This window comes from Nicotiana sylvestris, chromosome 11, assembly GCF_000393655.2.
Source record: "Nicotiana sylvestris chromosome 11, ASM39365v2, whole genome shotgun sequence".
Classification (NCBI taxonomy): Eukaryota; Viridiplantae; Streptophyta; class Magnoliopsida; order Solanales; family Solanaceae; genus Nicotiana; species Nicotiana sylvestris.
The window spans coordinates 4879189-4897221 of NC_091067.1; the positions used below are offsets into that span (position 1 = coordinate 4879189).

Below are 18033 nucleotides of genomic sequence, written 5' to 3' on the forward strand. Positions count from 1 at the left end.
AAGTTAAACTTTACTAATCGTGTAAGTACCTTTTATATACTCCTAGTTTATATAACTTAATTTTAACAAAATTTTATTTCCTAATATAGTAGATATTTGCAGTGATTTAATTATAAGTTAGTGAAATTAATGAAACTACTTACCAAATTTACACTTTGTCTATGAATATATCAAGTAAATAGGTGATTTTGTTCCATATTAATATTTTCACAGTGTATCTTTCAATTTATTAAACTAGAATCTAGAATTCAATAATGAACATAGTTTATTTGCATATTATCATTTTCAATTATATGAATCATGAATGTTTATGACAGGATAAATATTTGGAGATAGTCTTGACCAATCTTCTAAAATTAACTTATTTTAAAATATATTTTCTTAAAAGTACTTTTAAAAAATATACGTTTGGTGAAAAGCAGTTTGCGTTTGGATAATCAATTTGAGAAACACTCTTGAGCAACAAGTAAAGTTTGGCCAAATTTTTCTAAGTGTATTTTATCAAAAGTGCTTTTTAAAAAATATTTTTTGAATAAAAGCTACATTTATTCAACTTCTCAAAAAACAGCTTCTGCTTTTACTCAAAACGTATCTTTCAAAAATTTTATAATAAAGAAAAAAAGTCTAATTGCAAGAACACACTTAAACAACTTCCATGTAAAATTTTATGTTTCTTTTTGTGAGTACCCATATTGTTGTTGAGTAGTAAATAAAAATTAAAAAATTAAAAATAGTAGTAGTAAACAAGAATGAAATTTCAAAGTTGAGGGAAGGTGAGAAATGGAGAATGAGTGATGGGTTCATTTTTTATTCTTCGGTAAAATGCCTGTGGTAAAATTTTAAAAAAAATATTTATTTTCTTGAGTAATTTTGAGTTTGACTATTAATTGAGTTTTCCTATTTACATTTTTTTTAAATTAAAAAAAAAAAGTACTTTGCTGGCTTTTGCCTAGAATTGGTTGGCGAATAATCCAAATAAGTCCTTTGCTGGCTATTACTTAAGTAAAGATGCCTTAGAGCATCATGCGAAGTAATACATCTCGAAATATATAATAAAGTAAATACTTTAAAAAATCTAATTAGAGTTAAAACAGAATCGTACCTATTAATAAAACGTTAAAAGACCAAATATACTCATGTACTATGAAAAAAATTTAAATATACTCTTCGTTATATTTTGGATTCAAATATACCGCTGCCATAATATTATTGATTTAAATATACTTCTCTTATGTTAAGTTTGTCCAAGGTGGACATCCAGTCTAGGTGACACTGGTATTTGATGAGGTGGATGTAACATGGTATGCCACCTCAGTGCCCCTAATTAATATATAAAAGACAAAAATTTGTATACAATATTTTGATGGTAATGATGGCAATAGTGGTGGAATGGAAGAAAAATTTAGTGGAGGAAAAAAAATAAAAGGGAGGGATAAAATAGGTTATGAGTACTGAGGTGGCAAGTTATGTGGCATCCAGCTCATCAAATGTTAGTGTCACGTAAGATTGGATGTCCATTTTGGACAAACTTAATGGTAAAGGGGTATATTTGAACCAATAATATAACGACAGGGATATATTTGGACCCAAAGTATAATGAGAGATACATTTAAACCTTTTCTGATAGTACAGGGATATATTTGGCCCTTTTCTGTAAATAAAAATATCTTCTTTTTTAAGTAGAACTTGCTCTAAAATCTTTTAATCGTTTTGTTACGATCCTATGGAAGTATTTTCAAAAACATTGGGAGAATATTTTATTATTAGGGGAGACGTTTATTTATTTATCTCCAAATTTCAAAGAGAAGCAAAACAAGGATCACTCCAAAGATTTTTAAAGCAATAAATTTGTCTCTTAAAAGCAACAACTATAATTAATCAATTAGCTTAACCTTGCATTAAGGCCACGTGGCCAATCTTAGAAGTGAAAATTTTTATATGTACACCACACAAACAAATTGGTTAGGGTAAAAGTTAAATATATAGAAATAAACGTAGAGGAAAAGGAAAATTAAAGGAATATAAACATAAAGTTAACTCACCGGAAAAGAAATTAAAATTTAACACAAAAAATAATTTGAAGTATTTTGATTCTTTTGTCAATGATTTTTATTTTTATTTTATTTAAGCCATTAACCTCCGACACTGTGTCTTTGGTTATGAGAGATTTGGCTGGACCCCTACCATGTCAAAATATATATATATACAAAGCCAGAGGGAGACATGAACCTTACATCCAAGGCTCCAACTCAAAAGATTGACTAGTTCAATCTTAAAAAAGGAAGAGATAGGGGTGTTCAAAACGAACCGGAAAACCGCACCAAACCGAAAAACCAAATCAAACTGATTAAAAAATCTGATTAAGTTTGGTTTGACTTGGTTTGGTATTGAGTAAAATAACCCGAACCAAACCGACATGTAAATATATAAATTTTATTTATATTTTTAAGACTTTATAATGAATTTTCTTTAGAAAATGTAGAAATATTTGGGATTCTCTCATGTATTAACCTTGAAAACGAAAATTAACAAAAAATTATTGTTAGACGACTAAGAAAATAACTATCATGTGTTACAAAAAAAATTCTCCCATTAGAATATTTTAATAGATCATATGTTTGTAAATTTTTTCCATATTTACTAAACATACTTATCAAAACTTTATTTATAATTTTAACAAAGTAAAGTTGAAATAATATTCATGTAACAAAAAAACTCGAAAACCCGACAAAACCGATATAGTTGATTTGGTTTGGTTTTGATAAAAAACCGAACCAACCCGGTCCATGTACACCCCTAGGAAGAGATACATCCTTGTCATATCTTCTTTTAATATTAGGAAGTTGCCATCTATCTAGTTGAAATGGTCTTTTCGCCTCTTTACAACAAGAACAAGAACAACAACAACAATGGGGTCTGGGGAGGGTAGTGTGTACGCAGACCTTACCCCTACCCTGGGGTAAAGAGGTTGTTTCCAAATAGAAACCTGGCATCCTTCCCTCCAAGAACTTCTCACCTTGCTTTTGGGGAGACTCGAACTCACAACCTCTTGATTAGAAGTGGAGGTTGCTTACCATCAGAGCAACCCCTCTTATCGCCTCTTTACGTAATTGGTTAAAAGAGGTACGAGAAAATACTATTTCCACTTGACGATGCTAACTTAGCTAAGTAGTCAGCCACTTGATTGGCTTTCCTGAAACAACGAAGAATTTGTACATCCACCATTTCAATCATTTGAGCAATGTCTTTAATCATCTTTCTCAGCTTTAAATTGTTGGTGTCTCCATTTCTAATCATGTTGGTGAAGATTAGAGAATCCATGTCCAAGTCATATCGGTTGAACCCATTCTGATTGCACCATCTCAAGCTTCGTTGTTAGAGCAACATTGAGTTTTGACGGAGTAAGTTATGATTAACTCTCCTGTACTATTTTTTTTAACTGTGTCATCAATTCCTGCTTTACTATTCTCAATCAAGAAACTACCATCTATATTGATTTTGACTCTATTGTCAATGATTGTAAGACATTAATAAAGGGTTTTCAATTAGTTCCTGTATTTTTAGTTAGAAAATCGGCGAATCAAGTTACTCACGTTTTAGCTACGGCTTGTTCGATGGAATGGGGTCGGTCCCACCCAAGGGCGGACCCAAGTGGTGAGAAGTGGGTTCAATTGAACCGCTTCGTTAAAAAATAATACTGTGTATATGTATAAATTATGGCTAAAGCAAGATAAATTTTGTATAAAAATTATTTTTGAACTCACTTATACGGCTTATACCGCTTATGTTAGTTATGGACTTCTTCGACTGAACCCGCTGGCACAAAATCCTGGGTCCGCCACTGGTCCCACCATCTTTTATTTCTGATGTACTCGCACGGAGTTTAAGAAAAAAAGGCTTTTAAAACTTATTACTTTAAAAGTTTAAGGGGTAAAAGTTTTGTGGGGCCATAATATTTGTATAGTTATAAAAGTTTCTCATTAATAGTAAAATGAGTAAAATAAAGAGTTTAAAGTTAAATTATTTCCAAATTTAGAAATGTGTCATTTATTTTGGAACGGATAAAAAAGGAAAGCACCTCATCACGACGGAGTAATTGAGAAGACACCTTTTCCAAAATAACAAAAAAAAAACATAGTTAACAATAGATCAAGAAAAAAGATTTACGCCTTTGTGGCCAGTGGTGGAGTCATATTAGCCGAGGGTGGTCAATTGATTTATTTTTTTTGTCAGAAAATTATATTATATATAAGTGATTTTTTTTCCTTTTTATGGTATATGTCGAATAAACGATGTTCATAAAATGTTTTAGGTCATAAATTTGACCGTTAGCTATGACATTTTAATTTTTTTTTTTTTTTTTTTTGAATTCCCTAGTTTCAAATCCTGCTGCATCCGCTCCTATTTGTAGCACAAGTTGATTAGGTTCTAGAGAAAAGAAAAAAGATATTGTTGAGAGTAAAATTATACATCTAATTTTTAATACCAAATCCAGAAACTTTAAAACATGTCTATCTATGGGATGAGGTGCCTAATATAATCTCTCATTTAAGGCAATCACATGTTATATGTAATAAAATTGTTAGTAAGATGTTTAGCCTACTCAATTTTTTGGCCATAAATGCCCATCCAATCACATGAATATCATATAGTTGATAGGAACAAAAGCTAAAAAAAGACAACAATGGCTTTTCAATTGAATAGTGGTAATTAGATTCATGAGATGAATATATAAACATATTGTTTTATAGAGGAAGATCTTATTTAGTTATATATTTGTAAATTTTTGGCGCGGCGATGTTGGATGACACCTCTTGTAGAAGGGTGCTTTCGCCACGGGACATTCCCACCACCCGATAGAGGCAGAGCTACAATATTTGGCGCAACGATGTTGGATGACACCTACAACCTCTTGTAGAAGGGTGATTCTGCTTCCGCCACAGGACATTCCCACCACCCAATGGGGGCGGAGCCACAATTTGCGGCGCAACGATGTTGGATGACACCTACAATCTCTTGTAGAAGGGTGCTTCTGTCACGGGACATGCCCACAGAGGGGCGGAGCCACAATTTTTTGCGCAACAATGTTGGATGACACCTCTTGTAAAAGGGTTCTTCTACCATGGGATATTCTCACCACCAAATAGGGCGGAGCTATAATTTTTGGCGCAACAATGGCTTTTACTGTTTAGATAGGTAAAAGTTATCTTTTTAAATATATATATTATGTATTGAATTTCCATGACTTGTTTGTATATTTACTTCTTAAAATTTTGACACTCTTTAATGAAAATTCTAACTTCGTTGCTGCATAAAAGAAGCTTTTTCTATAGTAGTAGTAAAAGTGGCTAAAAATTGCTTAAACATACCTACCAGGTACTTCTATGTTAAAAAAAGAATCAACAGTGAGTTTCAAGAGATTCCAAAAAAGAAAGCAAATTAAATTCAAGACTGAGGAAATAGAATAAATTAATTAGAAATATCTGCAAGATTCCTAAGTCAAGCAATTAAAAAGAAGATAGACAAAGGAAAAATCAAGAAATAGTTGATGTAATCTAGACATCAGAGCAAAATCTCTGGGATATAGTTCTTTATTAGTTTAGATTTTTAAAGCTCAACAACCAATTGAACAGGTAGGTAGAGTTGGCAAGTCCTAAGGATCTAAATTAATAAAAGCAAAATGTAAAGAAAAAAAATGTACCATCTACCATTCAAATTTTCTCATCTGCACTTCTCAATGTTTTTGAAAATACAATAGTGTAACGCTCATCTAACATATATAAATTCAATAGTATAATAATCAAATTTACTAATATCAGCATTCAACATAGTGTAACGCTCATATCTATTTTCATCTCTTCTTTTCCTTGAGCCAATAAGCGGATCTTCAGGGAATTAACTATTGTTCATGTTCATATTTTCCTGAAATTGTTTCAGTTGGTAAGTGAAGGGGAGCTTTGGAGCAACGTAAAGTTGTTTTCGTTAGATCTATAGGTCATGGATTCAATCCGTGGAAGCAAGCCATTAATACTTGTATTAGGATAGGCTGTCTACATACACCTTTTGAGATGCGGCTCTTTCTCGAACCCTACGTGAATGCAGATATCTTGTGCACCGAGCTGCCTTTTTTTGTTTCAGTTGGTAAATATTGTGAGAATAGCAACAGGTAAAGTGAGAGCTAAACGAATTTATCAAAATCTGGAGATTTTGGGTTCAGAATTTTTGCTGCCTAAGTTACTAATCATGTAGAATTTCAGAGGCTTGTAAATTAAGTTACTATTCATGCAAATAGTAGCATGCCAAATCTCACTCTATTCAAGAATGAGCATTATATATATGCAGTTATACCTTGATTCATTTTCTTTTTTTGATGACTGAGAAAACTCCAAGGGCCAGTGTTGCACAACTCAAAGCTTGGTGGATCGCGTCCCTACCCTTCCCCACTTAGATACCAGGCTTTTCTTTGCGGCAGCGTTCGAACCCATGACGTGCGCATACTGTATACCTTGACCCATTGCCTGTACGTCCATTTATAGTTTCAGTGCATTAAAAGAAAATCAAGATATAGCATTCATGCAATCACTAAATGGACAAAGCTACATATATATAAATGTAAAAAATGAACAGAATCAGCTAAATTATACTAAAGAAATCACATCAAATGAAATGGTGCATCATTAGCAGTTTGCATGGAACTTCTGGTTGCAACCAAGACTGGTAAATAACAATGCCTTCATTGCAAATTCGATAACCTAGAGAAAGATATTCAAATTAAAAGAAAAGTGGATGGAGAAAGGGGGTTATATATAGAGATCTTGATCAAACGAAATAGTAGTCACCTTAAATCAGCTCATTGACATGGCTGTTGCAATGTGTTGCAATGTTTTGTGAGAATAACTAGCAAACCAACAGATATAGCGTCTGAATGTAAAAACATGTATAATTACAAACAGACATGTTCATCTTGGATTATAAAAAGCCAGTTTTGAAAGCGGAAAAGAGGGATATATTAAATACAGTCAAACCTCTCTATAACAGCCTCAACCTCTCTATAACAACCTCGTTTGTTGCGACATTCTTTGGCTACTATAGTAAGTGTTGTTATAGAGAAAAAAAACTTAGATGTTATAGTAAATTGCTCTTATAGAGGACCATTCAGTCGATTCTTAAAGCATTTTGGTTACCCTGCTCAAGAAACACTGCATAATTTCTCACGTCGGTTAGATACTTTGTGTTCTTAGTGAATGCTCAGAATCTTACATAGCTTGTATATGATGCAATCAGACCCTTGTGGTTCGGCCCTTCCCAGGACCCCGCACATAGCGGGAGCTGAGTGCTCTGGGCTGCCCTACTGTGTTCTCAGGGCATATTCATAGAACTCTTCTTGCAACTAGTTTAATGGTAGGAGCAAGTTCTCTTTGGCATGAAGTTTTCACGTTTATACCAACAAAGCGCTAAGCTGAAATTTAATAAAACTTAAAACAAACGACAAAGAAAACATAAAGCTAAGCTCAAATCCACTAGAAATATAGTCGGGAAAACTATACAGTTGCTTCTCAGGTATGTCCCCTTTTCTTTTCTTTTTGTATTTTCCCAACGAGGACATAATTTTCACTGCTGTTAAAGTCGACGCGCTGTACAAATGAATTTCCCTTATCCAAAAATTGTTGCATAACTAGACAGACAGGACTCCATATGGGGTTTATGTTATTGTTTACAACTTTTGTCTTGCAAATTGGAACAGAACCTCCAGTTTCAACAATCCTAGATATTCTCAAGAAATGATCACTTTTTTGAAAATAAATCCTTGTTTTCCAGGTTGGTACATCACAATGTCATCTCTAGAGAAGGGGCCTAGACATGGAATCGGAAGCGGATAAATGGAGGTTGCAGCAGACTTAGTGTACAAAAACAACAATTACGCCTCAATCCCAAACAAGTTGGGTTGGCTGTATGAATCCTCACTTCTTTCTTTATTAAGTTCAACTCATATCATCGTCAAAATACTTAAGACGTGATCTGTATATATGAAATTTAATGTGTAACGGCTACTAGTACTGTTGCTTTCGTAGAGGAGCTTACAAATTCTCCCAACATCTGTAACTGAGCCTTAAGTTTCATCAAACTGAGTACTAGTATCTGATACAGAGCAGACTTAGGATCCACATCACATACTCATAAGCGTTCCATACCCGGTGATGGAGCTAGAAATTTATATAAGGGATTCAATAAAATACTACAATGTTTCAACCCCTTTACCACTACACTATAAATTTACCTCATGTCGAAGAGATTCAACAGCTTATATATTACAAGAGGAATTCTATATTTACCCATTTTGCATATTTTAAGCCCCTCCCCCATTTGACATGATAACAACAACAACAACCCAGTATAATTCCACAAGTAGGGTCTGGGGAGGGTAGGATGTACGCAACCTTACCCCTCCCCATTTGACATGGCAGATACTAAAATTGCACTGTATATATAATGACTTCCTCTTGCCCATTTCTAAGTAATTAGCCTAAATTTATGTAAGCAAGAACAATTATAAACAGAAGTCCTCCTTTACTTTAATTTCCAACACCATATAAAACACTTTATTCTGTTTAAATAAGAGTAGTAAATAATATGCTCACAACAGTGTCTTACCCAATTTCTTGACATCTATGTTGACAAATCATCTAAAAGAAAAAAAGACCTTTGCAAATTGACCCATACATCTAAGTCCACAATTGCACCCCAAAAGAGAAATTCACACCAAAGCTTAATCGACAATTATATGATAAAGCAAGAAGCTTTTTGTGATTGTAGTGTTTTGATGCATCATTAAACCCCAAGAGACCAGCTCATAGATTAACTATGTAGCAAAATATGTTGCACTGCTATATGTTGAGTTAATGAGACAACTTATGCTAATGAATTGAGAAGATGAAAAGGCCACTATAGCATCACATATGGAAGATAACAAGTCATCAAAGATCAATATCTGAGCAGAAAAAATATTTCTGCATTGAGTATCTTAGCTACAACTCATATCTTTGACTAGATAGCATTTCAGCTTCACATTCACATAGTGACATAACACAAACACAAGGGTGGGCCGCAATAAGGGCCCGATGTCATTGTGTAATAAGACATGGCTTGATGGTATGTTAACGATGGTTCACTATAGAAACAAGAGGTTAGAAGTTCAGGGACATGAGAACAACAACAACAACCCAGTATAATCCCACTTAGTGGGTCTGGGGAGGATAGTGTGTATGCAGACCTTACCCCTACCCAGGGGTAAAGAGCCTGTTTTCAAATAGACCCCCGGCATCCTTCCCTCCAAGAACTCCCCACCTTGCTCTTGGGGACTCGAACTCACAACCTCTTGGTTTGAAGTGGAGGTTGCTTACCATCAGAGCAACCCCTCTTGTCTCAGGGACATGAGAATGAAACAAAAAACAAGGAGACTCAACCGTCTCTCAAAAAGAGATGCAGCTATGTTTGAAAGGACAATTATCTCGATTGCAAACGTATCTGAGCGGATTAAACATATGGAAGAATAACCAATATTATATTCATTGTTTATAAGCACAAAGAATATGTGGTCATGTAAGAGTGTATTACCTTAGGGATTCCGACAATTCGTTTGGAACTCCAGAGAGTGTGGAAACACCGCTTTATCCTCCTCCAACTTAAATACACTCTGTCACCTTGATTTTTCCGTCTCTCTGTATATTGTGAGTGCTGTAATTCCAATTCTATTTCATCACTCTTTTTCTACATAAAACTATTATGTAAATGAAAGAGCACACGATAGAAAGGAAAAATCCCATTTTTTTTCTCGTTCAACTTAAATTTCTAAGTCCGAAATCGCATACTGAACAATTAGCTTATTCACGATTCACTCTGAAACCTAAAAATTTCACAATACTCCAACCAATATAGTTAAAGCAAGAAGCTTTTTAACAATCCACAGAGACAAAGAGGGACAATAGATTAAAGAAAACGATGAAGAAAGAAACAGACCTCAGATTCCAACAAAACCCAGAACAAAAATGTGGAAAAAAAAAATTTGGACCATTTCTCGATTTGTGCGTGTCATCCTTGCGCAGGGGCCATGCTAATCTTCTCTGTATCGTTCCAATTTTATCGGATGTCCCCGAAGGGACGAAACCAGATGCTCCTGTGTCAGTATATAAACAGGCAAAAGTTTCTTCTGTTGGCGATGTGGTAAGAACCAGGTGGTTATCTGAAAAAGCCCACTTGAGAAAATGAGCCGGCCCTTTTCACTTTGCTGAATGGGTCCATTTCTTCTTGGGTTTTACATATGTGTGCATCTAGATAGCCACTTCGTACAGAGCCCTATTTAAAACATAGCCAAACGTATGCCTTGTATTAAAATTATACGAGGTACAAGTCTACAAATCCCTCAATAAGTCTATAATAGAGCCACGTGTCCACCTACCAAATCAAATGGTTCAGATTGCAAACCTTTTTTCCTGCACTGTCACCTTGATTTTCCAGTCTTTTTTATATATTGTGAAAGCTGTAATTCCAATACCATTACTCACTCTCATCACTCTTTTTCTCCATAAAAATATTATGTAAAGGAAAGAGCACATGATAAGGAAAAAAAAGGGGATGATAATATTTATCATTCCATATATATGTTTTTCCTGTTTTTTTTTCTTCTCTGTTTTTTGCTTTTGAATTTTATAACAGACCTTTTCCTTCCAGAAAATAGTTTTGCTTCTTTAAGGATCTGTTTTTTTAGCTTTATGTGCATGTTAATAAAGTAAATATTATCATTAAGTTTTATACCTATAAATTATCATGTCATGAGAACTTAACATAATAGTATGTTGTAATACAATTATTATTATTATTTTCCTTTTCTTCACCTCATTCTTTCTTTTCTAGGTCTCCAATTTTCATAAGTAATACTTCTTATGTTCAATTTTATCATTTTATAAACCATGTCATGACATAATGTTTAATACCATAGTTTTAAAAATCTTTTTTTTTTTTTTAAATTTTTTATTCCCAATTAAATACAACACGGATAGAGTAAGACTAGGGTTATTAGGGGGTAAAAGACGGAACTGGACGGAACGGGAGAAGGGGGATTGGAACGGGATGGAACAGAGGAAGTGAGGGACTAGGACATGTCGGATTATCTGGGGGACAAGGGGGATAGGATGAGTGTCCCGGCCCGGCCCATATCGATCCCCGCACCTACCTCTATCCCATTCTCTCCTGCCAACATGAAATCGAGCCGAACCGATAGCGGGACCCGATCGGGCTGGTTCGAGATCGGGATAGCTCGGTCCACCTGCCAACTTTAAGTAAGACCAATTGAAGGGCAGCTCGACACACTAAGCTTCCGCTATGTGCGGGGTCCGAGGAAAGACCGAACAATAAGAGTCTATTGTACTATTTTTACGGCTCGAAATCATGATCTTTAAGTAAGAGTGATTTAAAAAAAAAAAAAAGAAAAAGAAAAAGGAATCCATCTATCTTTTTCATTGAGAAGGTTTTCATTTTTCTTTTTCCTTCAATTCAAATAGTAATGCAGCAAAAAACACACCAAAACCTCTCTCCCTCCTTTTAACTCACAGTCCACTCTCAGTTAAAACCCTCAAAGCAAAAACCCTCACTCAACAATGGCAGTAATCACCTCTTCTTCTTCTTCTCAACAACTCCAGGTCCATCGTTTCCCTCAAAACAACTACATTGATTCCCTCGGTTTTCTCCCGCAACTCTCCTCTTTTCACCGTCACATCCTCCTCGCCACTTTCAACTCCGACTCCTCTAACTCATCACTCCAACTCCTTAATTTAACACAAAAAACTTCAAATTCAGACTCAAACTCACCAGAAATTACACTTCAGTCCTCACTTACAACACCATCAAGAATCAGCTCATTAAAAACCTCACAAAACCCCAATAAACCCCTAATTGCGGCATCTACATTTTCTGGGGATTTGTTGGTTTATAAAGCTGATTTGGTTAATGGGTCGTTGGATTTTCTCAATTCGGTAAAAGGGTTTCATTCGGGTCGGGTTGCGGGTATTGATGTGAGTGAAAATGGGTCAGAGTTTGTGAGTGTTGGGGAGGATGGGAGGATTAATCTGGTGAGTTTTGTTAATGGGGGGTTGAGTTCTAAGAGAGTTTTTGATGGGAATGGGCTGGTTTCATACGGGGCAGTTAAATGGGCTTCTCCTGTGGAGTTTGTGAGTGGTGGATTGGGATTTGGTCTTCAATGGTGGGATCAACGACGACCCGGTGGACCCGTTTCGCAGTTTAAAGGGAACTGGTAATTGAACTTTTTGTTAATTGTTAATCGTTTCTTGTAATAGGCGATACATACTAGTTGAGAATATGTTTTAGACATTAGCACTTTTATTGTAGGTCTTATGCTTTCTAAGAGTGGTTTAACCTTTCAGAGATTTATACCTTATATACGGAACTTAAGGGCAGCCCGGTGCACAAAGCATCGTGCGTTGGGTTTGGGGAAAGGTCGCACATAAGGGGGTGGGATATAGGCAGCCCATCCTTATGCAAGAATCAGTGGCTGATTCCACAGCTCAAACCCGTGACTTATAGGGCCCGGATACACCTTGACCGTTGCTCCAAGGCTCAATATACAGAACTTCTAATACTTATTATTTGTGGCATAAGATGATTTAAATGGAGTAACGTGGTCAGTGAGGATTCATGTGGCTGATCCTAACTTGTTTAGGACGGAGGCATAGTAGGAATAATTGTTGTTGCTATTTATGTTTTGTAATAGAGCATAATGGAAGAAAAAGATTTATATAGACGATACATGTTAGTTGAGAATATGTTTTAGATGTTAGTACATTTAATGTTGGTTTTATGCATTCTATGAGTGGTTTAACCTTTCAGAGATTTATGCATTTAGAAAATATACGGAACTTCTAATCTTTTTTATTTGTATTTGCATAATATTGGCATGAGATGATTTATATGAAGTAACGTGGTAAGTGAGGACTCATAGCCGGCATAAACTTGTTTGGAATTGAGTCGTATTAGTTGTTGTTGCTATTCATGTTTTGTCTATTTTGATCTCTGAGTTCTGTCCAAGTTTTTTGTTGGTGTAGTTAATGTATATCGATGGTGTATATTTTTGGTTCATTTTTGCATTTCTTTGATTGCTTTTGTTAGACTTCTTACTTGAGGAATAATTGATAGTAACAAGTAGCTGAAATTGATGTGAAGACAAGACACTGACTTCTTACAATGGCACCTCTGCTGTAACCTATAGGTCTAAATCTTAGTTAAGGTAAATAAGTGTGAGCCTGTCTGGAATATAGAAGTTGAGCCAGTATATACTTCACAGATGATATGTGTCAGCATACTAGTTTTTCCTGTGCTATTGTGTTGGAATTGACCCATCGAAAGGAAAAAAATCAAGGAGGAGAAAAATGTAATCTTGGAACCTTTCTCATAGCATGAACTTGCAGTTAGGGCTCGTCTCGTACCGTAAAATGTCAAAATTAGAAAGTGACATGTTTATTCTCATCCTGCAATCCGAATTGAGGACGGGTTTTGGGGTGGACAAGTTGATTAGGCCGAATAATTCCATATGTCCCTTAGTTATAGCATGAAGACTTTTTTTTTTGTGATTCTATAGTCTACATCCTTTAACTGGCCAAGAGTGTTGTTCTGTATTGTTGTAAGTCCTTTTTCTGAAAGTTTATTTACATTGCAGGACTCATGGATCAACTTCTGGCATTGTACATTCAATTGATATTCATCCATCAAGAAAGCATACTTGTCTTGTAAGCTGATATTCCTGCCTTACCTTGAACTCTTGATCGACAACGCTTGTCACCTCTCGTTCCTCAACCTTTTTTTTCCTTTTTGATAACGGTGCTATTTGAGTCAACTTGTGTGCACCTGGTCTAGTCCACCAGGTAACTGTTACCGGCGGAGGTACCAGGAAATCTACTCTTCAAGATTTAGGCAAATGGGAAAAATTTACCTCGATTGCCTTTCCTGTGGCCGAGGTCGTCATCTCAGCTCTTTGACCACTAAGGTCACCCCTCATTCACTACCTTAACAAGCTAGTAGGAGGTGAACTTATGGCTAGAGTTGAACAGAAGTATGAGAAGTGATAATTTAGAGAAGAAAGCTTGTGAGTTGTGACTACCTTGGCTTTCAGTTGCTGATAAAAATGAAACATTGTGCCACTTCAATGTGGTTAAAACATGTAAAGATATTATCAATTACCATTTCTAGAGGAGTGAGGGAATCATTAGTTGCATCGGTGACAAGGAGTTCAGTGCCGTTTGACGTCATAACTAGACTAGAATAATTTCACATCGAGAAACTACAGCTAAATAGCATAACTATACAAATGTCTCAAATGAATATGTTATTTTATTTAACCCATGATAGATCTGAGGGCCTGCCCTTGGAAAACTTCTTAAATTAAAGTTCTTTTCCAAGAAATCAACAGAAGTCCAAAATTCAAAGGACCAATTAAATGAAGTTTCATTTCTTTCTTCTTATATTTCTTCATCTTTTTTGGAGGTTGGGAAGGTATAGTGGGGAGGGGAGTGAATGAAGTTGCAACCAGAGAGTGGCCTGGAAAATTTTAGAAGCAAAAGAACCATGTAACTAGTAATAAGGTCATTTTCTGCGTTATGACTGAGAATGCCTGGATGTTTTCTTGTTCGGCTTGCAAGGTTGTTTCAAGTTTCACGTCTCTAATTCTATTTTGTTTGAAGGCAGGAGGTTCTTCTGGTACTGTGTTTGCATGGGATCTTCGCTGGCAACAGCAGCCTATAATACTTGCTGGCGTGGGAACCAGTGATCTTTCTGCTCTTTCACCATCGGAAAGTGATGTTTGGGAGGTCCACTATGACAACTATACTACTTCATCCAACTACCGCAACATCTCAGAATCACGTGTTCTTCCTGCCATGATTTGCTCAGAAGATGGCATTCTTGCCGTAATTGAACAAGGTATAGTGCGTTCAGACTTCTTCTGCATGTTATTTCGTATGTATTATTTCTGATGGTCTGAGACTGATCTGGTTCTTCTTCATTTGCACAGGTGAAGAACCCGTTGAGCTTCTTGCTGAACCTTGTGCCATCAACAGCTTTGACATTGATCGACAAAACCCATCAGTAAGTGAAACCTTATCTGACAACTTTGATGTGCTAATGTTCTTTAAGAGAATCATTTCGTCTCTGTGTTTTAGTTGACATTTCATTTTCTTAGCAACCTGTTAATGTTATGCATACATTTATAACATCAAGAACGCTACGTTGCAGGACATTGTTTGTAGTTTGGAGTGGGAATCGATAGCCATCTTGACAAGGTCTTAACTGCTGCTTATGAAGCTGAGAACTTTGAAAGACTACTGCCTGTGAAGCTGAGAACTTTAGCTATATGGCGACGAGTTATCTTTGTTTTGTTATATGGTTAAGCACTTATTGGAAACAGCCTCTCTACCTGCATTAGGTAGGGGTAAGGTCTGCGTACAGACCACCCTCCCCAGACCCCACATGTTGGGATCAAACTGGGTTTGTTGTTGTTCTTGTTAAGCACTTCAGTGTTGGTCTTCTGTCAATTATGAGAAAGTGTTGCTGTAAAGGAAAAATGCTGGCAAATGGACCCATAAGTCTTGAATTAAGGAAATGAATCGTTTTCTTCTTCTCGTAAGTTTGAAATTAAGAAAATGACCTTTGTCAACCAAGAAGGAGGTTGATTAGCGACCATAATTAAGAAACAATCAAGAAGTAGGTTGAATCTCTATCGACCAAAAAAGAGGTTGATTAGCGACCATAATTGAGAAACAATTAAAGGAGGAGGTTGATTATTGACAATAGAAATAATCGATAAAGAATAAAATAGATAAAATCGATTACTAGTTAAGTTAATCATAACTAATCAAAACAGGGAAAGAAAAAGACCACTTCTTTTTTTATTTATTTTTTATTTTTTATTTTTTAAATCTAGTTAAAGGGTCATCCATCCAATAAAAAATAACTGTAGGTTATTTTACCCAAGTAAAAATTGCATGGAGCGCTCTATTTGATCGTCCCTTTTTAACTTATACCCATTTTGTTTTTTCGTTTGCATTCGTATCCATTTTTTTGTTAAAAGCATTTTAAAAAGATGATTTTGCGCTTTTTTAATAAAAGACTATTGTCAAATCTATAGACTGCAGCACAAAACTTCAGCATGTTTTGATATGAAGTTTTAGCAAATGAACTAATAACTTTAGCATGCATTAGGAAAAATTCATTAGAAAATTACATACTGCAGGACAAAAACTTAAACATGTTTAGACTGAAGTTTTAGCAAATGAACTAAAGAACTTCAGCTTGTTTAGACTGAAGTTTCGGATAAAAATCAGGACAAAACTATAGACTGTGTTATAAAACTTTAGTATGTTTTAGTATGAAATTTTAGCAAATGAACTAAATAACTTTAGCATGCATTAGCAAAAACTCTTTAGAAAATACATACGGCAAGACAAAAAACTTAAGCATGTTTAGTCTAAAGTTCTAGCAAATGAACTAAATAACTTCAGCATGTTTAGTCTGAAGTTTTAGCAAATGAACTAAATAATTTCAGCATGTTTAGACTAAAGTTTTAGCAAATGAACTAAATAATTTCAGCATGTTTAGACTGAAGTTTCGGATAAAACTCATAAAATTGTAGACTGCAGGATAAATAACTTCAGTATAGCTTTAATGTGAAACAACTTCATGCTGTATTAGCATGAAGTTTTAGCTTCAACATGAAACAACTTCATGCTAATTTGAATTTTTAGCTTCAACATGAAACAACTTCATGCAAGTGTGATTTTGAAGATAAATCTGGACAAGTTTCTCATTTTTTGATAAAGCTACTGAGAGGAGAGGAAGAGATCTTTTTTCACGAATGAGGTTGCAGATCACGCGATTAATATATGATGTTAGGGGTGTAATTGTCATATTATTACGGATTTTTTGTCAGCTGGCTACCAAATTAATAATATTTAAAAATAGGTTACAGGTTAAAAGGTGACACAAATATAGGATACTGCTGCAAATTCTCCTTTACCTAATTGAAGACTTAAAGTATGTCTTTTAATCAATTAAGAAGAATTAACTTAAATAGCCAACCACCCAATCATTAAAATAAAAAATAGTCGGTGAATGTATAGCATACATATAATTCATATGTTATGTATAACAATATAAAATCTATGTATGTCGGCTAGGGGAACTAAACAGTAAATCAAATCGGCTATTTGTGTAAATCTTTAATTAATGGACCATACACCGGGCGAACGACACAAATAGCCACTAAAAGCAGTGGCTTTTATTTTAAAGCCATTGTTTTCAATGTATTTAGACTTTAGTCACTCATTTTAAAAACTTATACCTGACTGGACGAAAATACCCTTCTGGTATAACTTATACCTACGCTATCAACACAAGCAGCAGTTACACAAAGAGAAGAAGCGAGCAGCAGCAGCAGTTACCACAGTGGCGATCAACTGAGGACGAACCACCATTTCTCTTCCCGATTTCAAAAATTCAGCATTCTAATCCAAAAAATGACATAGATAAACAGTAAGTTGTAATTTCATGTGTTTCTATCAATTTTTATTTCGCTATAGTTATACTTTTTTAGATCTGTATTGATTTGATTATATACTAGATAAGAATTTGATTTTTTTGAATTTCTGGATTGATAAATTTATAGGCATCGCCTCCTATGATAATTCTGTATTCCGGACATAGTGTCTTCATTTTAGAAATTGAATTCAAAAAAATAAGAACACTATGTCCTTAACTTTGATTCTACTGGCCTCATTTTGCAAATTGAATAAAAAAACTTAAGGATAAAATGTCCTTCACTTTGTTGCTGTTCTTCTGTATACAAAGTCCTGTAGCTTGAGTTTCAAATTGTATGTTCTAATTTCCGGTTCAAATGTTAAGGACTGACAATCCTTAACTTTTAAATATATGTTTAAATGTTAAGGACTAACAATCCTTAACTTTTAATTCCAT

At 34.9% G+C, this 18033-nt stretch overlaps 1 protein-coding gene, 3 long non-coding RNA genes and 1 other non-coding gene across 6 annotated transcripts; 2 read left to right on the forward strand and 3 right to left on the reverse strand.

Moving 5' to 3' along the window:
- Positions 1-3434: 3434 nt before the first annotated feature.
- Positions 3435-6354, forward strand: LOC138881992 (uncharacterized). The gene is made up of 2 exons (XR_011403423.1): positions 3435-5196; positions 5938-6354. It is a non-coding gene; the product is annotated as an uncharacterized lncRNA (long non-coding RNA).
- LOC104238677 (uncharacterized) lies at positions 5706-10191 on the reverse strand. Of its 2 annotated transcripts, XR_713944.2 has the most exons (4): positions 10018-10191; positions 9616-9735; positions 6349-6518; positions 5706-6123 (listed from the first exon to the last, which is right to left on the reverse strand). It is a non-coding gene; the product is annotated as an uncharacterized lncRNA (long non-coding RNA). The 2 variants fall into 2 exon arrangements; XR_713943.2 differs by having other exon boundaries at positions 5706-6518; positions 10018-10188.
- Positions 6588-9608, reverse strand: LOC138881993 (uncharacterized). The gene is made up of 2 exons (XR_011403425.1): positions 6840-9608; positions 6588-6752 (listed from the first exon to the last, which is right to left on the reverse strand). It is a non-coding gene; the product is annotated as an uncharacterized lncRNA (long non-coding RNA).
- Positions 10058-10160, reverse strand: LOC138882546 (U6 spliceosomal RNA). Its single transcript, XR_011404138.1, has one exon. It is a non-coding gene; the product is annotated as a U6 spliceosomal RNA (small nuclear RNA).
- A 1378-nt stretch (positions 10192-11569) lies between the features above and the next one.
- Positions 11570-15705, forward strand: LOC104238678 (nuclear pore complex protein NUP43). The gene is made up of 5 exons (XM_009793114.2): positions 11570-12307; positions 13727-13796; positions 14748-14985; positions 15077-15150; positions 15298-15705. The coding sequence occupies exons 1-5, from the start codon at positions 11655-11657 to the stop codon at positions 15349-15351; spliced, it is 1089 nt and encodes a 362-aa protein (XP_009791416.1). The 5' UTR covers positions 11570-11654; the 3' UTR covers positions 15352-15705.
- Positions 15706-18033: the final 2328 nt, after the last annotated feature.